The sequence below is a fragment of the Hemitrygon akajei genome, chromosome 2 (genome assembly GCF_048418815.1).
Source record: "Hemitrygon akajei chromosome 2, sHemAka1.3, whole genome shotgun sequence".
Taxonomy (NCBI): Eukaryota; Metazoa; Chordata; class Chondrichthyes; order Myliobatiformes; family Dasyatidae; genus Hemitrygon; species Hemitrygon akajei.
The window spans coordinates 21,925,543-21,932,238 of record NC_133125.1 but is presented as its reverse complement, the minus strand read 5'-3'; the positions used below and the strand labels follow the sequence as shown (position 1 = coordinate 21,932,238).

Genomic DNA, 6,696 nt, shown 5'->3' with positions numbered 1-6,696 from the left:
TGTCAGTGGACGGGAGATCCCCAAAGCTGATAAGGTTGGTTTCTTGTAAGCGGAACAAGTGTTATACCTGCCCTTACACGTCCTCCCTCACCACCATTCAGGGCCCCAGACAGTTCTTCCAGGTGAAACGACACTTCACCTGTGAGTCAGCTGGTGTGGTATACTGCATCTGGTGCTCCCGGTGTGGCCTTCTATATATTGGAGAGACCCGACGCAGACTGGGAGACCATTTCGCTGAACAGCTACGCTCTGTCTGCCAGAGAAAGCAGGATCTCCCAGTAGCCACACATTTAAATTCCACGTCTCATTCACATTCTGATATGTGAATAAATGGCCTCCTCTACTGTCAAGATGAAGCCACACTCAGGTTGGAGGGACAACACCTTATATTCCGGTCTGGGTAGCCTCCAACCTGATGGCATGAACATTGACTTCTCTAAATTCCATTAATGCCCCTCCTCCCCTTCTTACCTCATCCCTTATTTATTTATTATTAATCATTCCCTTCCCCCCTTTTCGCTCTCCTTTTTCTCTCTGTCCCTCTCACAATCACTCCTTGCCTGCTGTCCATCTCCCTCTGGTGCTCCCCTCCCCCTTTCTTTTTCCCTAGGCCTCCCGTCCCATGATCCTTTCCCTTCTCCATCTGTGTATCCGTTTTGTCAATCAAATTTCCAGCTCTTCATCCCTCCCCCTCCTGTCGTATCCTATCATTTTGGATCTCCCCCTCCCACTTTCAAATCTCTTACCATCTCTTCTTTCAGTTAGTCCTGACGAAGGGTCTCGGCCCAAAATGTCGACTGTACTTCTTCCTATAGATGCTGCCTGGCCTGCTGCGTTCCACCAGCATTTTGTGTGTGTTGCTTGAATTTCCCTGGTGACGTGGCGGGAGGATGGGGTGAGAGCAGATGTGCGTGAAATGGAAGAAATGTTTTTGAGAGCTGAGTTGATGGTGGAGGAAGGGAAGCTCCTTTCTTTAGAAAAGGACGACATCTCCTTCGTCATGGAATGAAAAGCCTCATCCTGAGAGCAGATACGGCAGAGACGGAGAAATTGCGAGAAGGGAATGGTATTTTTGCAAGAGACAGGGTGGGAAGAGGAATAGTCCAGGTAGCTGTGAGAGTCCATAGGCTTATAGTAAACATCAGTCTACTATCTCCAGAGGTAGAGACAGAAAGATCAAGGAAGGGGAGGAAGGTGTCGGAAATGAACCAGGTAAATTTGAGGGCAGGGTGAAAGTTGGAGGCAAAGTTAATGAAGTCAATCAGCCCAGCATGCGTGTAAGAAGCAGCACCATTGCAGTCATCGATGTAGCGAAGGAAAAGAGGGGGACGGATACCCGTATAGGCTTGGAACATGGACTGTTCCACAAAGCCAACAAAAAGGCAGGCATAGCTGGGACCTATACGGGTGCCCATAGCTACACCTTTAGTTTGGAGGAAGTGGGAGGAACCAAAGGAGAAATTTGAGTAAGGACTAATTCCACTAGACGGAGGAGAGTGGTGGTAGAGGGGAACTGGTTAGGTCTGGAATCCAAAAAGAAGTGGAGAGCTTTGAGACCTTCCTGGTGGGGGATGGAGGTATATAGGGACTGGCCGTCCATGGTGAAAATAAGGCGGTGGGAACCATGGAACTTAAAACCTTTGAAAAAATTCAGAGCGTGAGAAGTGTCACGAATGTAGGTGGGAAGGGATTGAACAAGGGGAGATAAAACAGTGTCGAGGTATGCAGAAATGAGTTCGGTGGGGCAGGTGCAAGCTGAGACAGTGGGTCTACCTGGACAGGCAGGTTTGTGGATCTTAGGTAGGAGGTAGAAACGGGAAGTGCGGGGTGTGGGAACTATGAGGTTGGTGTCAGTGGACGGGAGATCCCCAGAGTTGATAAGGTTGGTTTCTTGTAAGTGGAACTAGTGTTACACCTGCCCTTACACATCCTCCCTCACCACCATTCAGGATCATTTTGGATCTCCCCCCCCCCCTCCCACTTTCAAATCTCTTACTATCTCTTCTTTCAGTTAGTCCTGACGAAGGGTCTCAGCCCAAAATGTCAACTGTACTTCTTCCTATAGATGCTGCCTGGCCTGCTGCGTTCCACCAGCATTTTGTGTGTGTTGCTTGCATCTACAGGTTTCCTCATATTTGCCACTTTCAAATATCTGTATTTGAAAAAATTAATATTAGTGGAGTGAAAAACATGTAAGAATGTTTATTTTTTCCTCTTCATTTATCTAATGTATTCCATTATCCCATGTTTGCCTGACAGTGGAGGAAAGAACTTCATTTTAAAATGGAAGAGGAAGAAAAGAGCAGACACCTACAATTGGAAGAAAAGCAGAAAATGGATGCACAAGATTTCAGTGAACTGATGAAGAGGAAGGAAGAGACACTTGAAAAAACTATCAGCTGCACATGAAATGTCTGTTTGAGGGGAAATCATAAGGGGAACAGGCTCATCATGGTGTTGGAGAGGCAACATTTCATTGCATGACGAAGCAGTGTCATATGGAAAAGCTTATCCATGCTCTGTTTTTTCTGAGTTTCTGTTAGAATTCATTAAAACAAAGAAACAATAGGAGTTTTGGGGAATTTGATTAATATTAATACTTAAATGCTATTAAAATAGCCTTACACTTTACTAAAGAATATTTTCTTTTAAAAAAATACATATTAATTAATATGTTCTTTAAACCAAGTACATCATTACTAATTTGGTCTAATATCAGGGTAGTAATGACTGGTCAGTGTTAATCAGTATGATTGATTTACAATTTAACTGTTGATTACATTCACTGACAGATCACTATTTAAAATGTAGCATATCACAGTATATACAGTACCTAGATTTTAAAACATTCAATAATGACCCAAATGTTTATCAATTCGAGCAAGCATTCGTTGCTGCTTTAATCCAGCATTAATTGCTCATTCCTAAATACATGCAGTCCCCTACTTCTTTCTTTCTCAATCGTTTTTATTAAGTTTCAAATAGATAAACATAACAATGATAATGATACAAAGAGATGGGGATTACATTACTAACGGTTAACGTATACAGACACAGGCTCCGAGTAACATGTGTAATCTAAGCCTCCCAATCTCTTAGTAAATGAAGATGAAAAAGATTCAAAAAATTTTATACAAAAAAAGTCCCCCTAAAAAAAAAACAAAAGCTGGACTGCCATGTTTCATCAATTAAAATCATAATTTGTCATTAACTCCGCTCATCTATACAGGAACTAAAAGTTATTGAGAAGGATTCGGGAAAAGGTCGCAGTCCCCTGCTTCTGAGAGTTTTCTATAAGTGTTCTGGTTCTGTTCCATAAGGTGAATTTTATGTAAGTTGTATTTCACTGACATCATAGAAATGTAAGAAGAAAGTAACCCATTGTAGTAGAAAGATACTACATTGAAACAAACCTGCTGAGTCCATGTTGGCCTTCAAGCACAGGTACCCATTTTTACATGAACATCTAACCCATTTTATTCTCTTCCATTTCCATTAACTCTACCACTTACACACATAATCAGAGCAATTTGCAGAGGTCAATTAACTACCAGCCCATACAGCTTTGGAATGTGGGAGGAATTCAAACCTTCCAGAGGGAACCCAGGAAGTTACAGGGAAGGTGTGCAAACTCTGCACGAACTCTGGAGTCAGGTTTGAATCTGGATCACCAGAGCTAGGAGACAGTACTGTGGAAATAAAAATAAAACCTCATGGATTAATTGGAAAGTAATTTAATATTAACATCACCTACCTCGATTCCTAGTACCGGCTTGTTTGTAGTACCCAAATGCCTCAGTCAAGACTTTACCTGTGAAATCTAGGTGAACCATTTGTTTGGGTAACTCTAGTGATCTTCTCAGACTTCAGCTCTGATACATCCTTTTATGTAAGCTCTTGAGAGTACATTTAGCAGCATTTTGATATTGTCAACATCTAGCTCAAGTTCAAGTGCTAAGTCACCTTGACGTCTGTACTGGTAATGCTCCTACATTGAGAGATTAAGGTATGTCAAATAAGATAGTAATACAGGTTGCTTGGTTAGACTCCCATATAACAATGCCTGGGGAGTTTCATGGTGATATACTAGAAGAGAACACAATTTGCAGCCCCCAGCTACATTGCATCACTTTAACTGCATGCATTGATCTCTCTTCCTTTGCAGTACATGCACAAGGAGGTATTTTGTTCCACAGTAAACTAACCATGTCCCAATTTGCTTTGATAAATAACCCACCCCACACCTCACAGATGATTTCAGCCAGCACCTTGCAAATCGCCTGGCTCTCTCTTCTTCAATACTGGCAGCTTCTCTGCTCACTTCCACATCATGAGAATACACACTTGCGTTCAAACTAATGAAACAACTAGTTGTTGAGAAGAGCTTATGGCTTTTAGGGTTAATAGTTTTTCCATTTCTGAAACCACTCCAGATTATTGCTTCATAAGCACAGTGGGACTTTTGACTCTGTTTTGATCCAGGCATGGTGACCACATTGGATATGTTTAAATAAAGTGGATGTAAAGTTAATGCTTGCTCAAATACAGTTGCTTCACTGTATTTCTCCTCTATCCTGATGAATAATGCTCCCTACCGTCTTTGAGAATGATAAACAGGGCAAAAAGCTGAAATTACTTTAGGTTACTGAGCAGCTGCATAATAGAAGGACCACATGCTCTGCCAACATGTTAGTAAGTAGTTCCCATGTGCATAGAGTCATAGTGTAATACAACAGGGACACAGGCCCTTTGGCCAACTCTTCATGGAGTCCATCTAAGCTATTCCCACTTGCCCCGCATTTGGCTCATATCCCTCTAAACATTTCCTATCCATATACTTCTGAAATGTCTTTTAAACATTGTTATTGTATCCTTCTTCAAGCATGCTTTCTGGCAGCTCATTCCCTCTGTGTAAAAAAGTTGATCTTCAGTTTCTTTTTCAATCTTTCCCTCTCACCTTAAACCTATGGCCTCTAGTTTTTGATTCCCCTTCACTGGGAAAAACACTATGTGCATTTACCCTATCTATGGCCCTTGTGATTTTACACCCACAGTCTCTTATGCTATAAGGAATAAATTCCCAGCCTACCCAACCTCTCCCTATTATCTGGTCCTTGAATCCTGGTAACATTCTTGTAAATCTTCAGTACACTCTTTCCAGTTGAATAACATCCTTCCTATTAGCAGGGTGACAAAAATCCTGCATGTAATACTCCAAGTTCGCCTTCAGCAATATCTTGTACAACTGCAATAAAACGTCACAGCTCCTACATTTAATGTGATGACCAATGAAGGCCAGCATCCCAACACCTGTTTCACCACCTTGTCCACATGCAACATCACTTTCAGTGAACTATATACTTATACTCATTCGTCCCACAAAACTCCCCAAGTCAGCATTTACTGTATAAGCTCTAAGCTTGTTTTCTCTTCCACTGGTCCTATAAACATTTGTGAAAAATCAGACTATCTAATGTAAAGCCATATTTGGGCAAGTAAAATGTAACATAACTCTGAGGAGATGTTGGCAAGTCACTTTCTTGATCTGCTGTAGTCATTTCAGAGGACAATTAAGAATAAGCCAGTTGTTGTAGAAAAGGAGGCAAGGCACACTTAAGTTACAAATAACTCTGATAAAGGATCTTTGAATCTGAAATGTTAACTGTTTCCCTTTCCACAAATATTGCCTAAACACCTAATTGCTTCCAGATTTTTTTTTTGCTTTTTTATATATAAACATTGATCAGCTAGGACATGGAAGGTAGAGTTTTCTTCTTAAAGGACATTATCCTCCCAGTTGCCTCATTTTCTCTTTAACAAGTACAATTTTTATTTCTGGATTTGAATTATTGTGTACAAAAATTCAAAGGTCAAGGAATGCACATCCCTCATTTATTAACTCCCGGATTAGTAGCAAAACCAATATATTAGCAGTGCCAGATTTACAAGTAATTGAAAATCAGAAATGAAACTTTAAACTACTGGAAAAAATTCAACAGGTCAAGCAGCACTGTAGAATGAGAAATAATTAACATTTCTGATTGAAGATCTTCCATAAGGTTCTGATTGTGGTTCCTGAATCTTAAGTGTTTATTCTGCATTTCCAGCATTTTCTGTTTTTACTTCAGGTTTAAAAGTATTGAGGAGTAATCTGTCCCATAATGGGCCTTTTAAATCTGCATGGTTACTGACACTGCATCTGAATCAGGTACTGACAGCCATCACTCAAAATTTCAGGAAGACCCAGGAATACATCATACAGCTCTTATGTGGTAATAATGCCTAATGCTTTACAGCAAGAGACCTTCTTTGGCAGAGAGAGACCTCCCATTGGAAAATGACTTATTTGGAAACTGGTTGATTTTACTACCAATTTCAAATGATCTCTTCATAACTGGCTGCTGCAAGAAGAATTTATTCATCTTCATATTCCTTTTTCATACTTACTGTCTGGTAAAAACATCAAAAAAGTCTAAAACCAAGAAGAAATGTCTTATTAAATAACATGCATGTGCTATTAATAGATTATACATAACAAATCTGTTACTCACTGTGATGTCCACTGCCTCAAATTCCTAGCCCAACTCATACACAATAAAATATTTGAATGTTATTTACAGATTCCTGCTGGGCAATATAAAATATGTCTGTAAATAATGTTCAAAGTGTCCAACTCCAATAAATTAAATGGGATCA

At 40.4% G+C, this 6,696-nt stretch overlaps 1 protein-coding gene across 1 annotated transcript in view; it reads left to right on the top strand.

Annotated features, from left to right (window-relative positions):
• The window catches only part of tmem232 (transmembrane protein 232), an 85,987-nt gene extending 81,456 nt beyond the window's left edge, over positions 1-4,531 (top strand). Inside the window, exon 14 of the mRNA XM_073068208.1 lies at positions 2,260-4,531. Within this exon, the coding sequence (XP_072924309.1) occupies positions 2,260-2,362 (103 nt within the window). The 3' untranslated portion in view covers positions 2,363-4,531. The remainder of the gene's footprint in view (positions 1-2,259) is intronic.
• Positions 4,532-6,696: the final 2,165 nt, after the last annotated feature.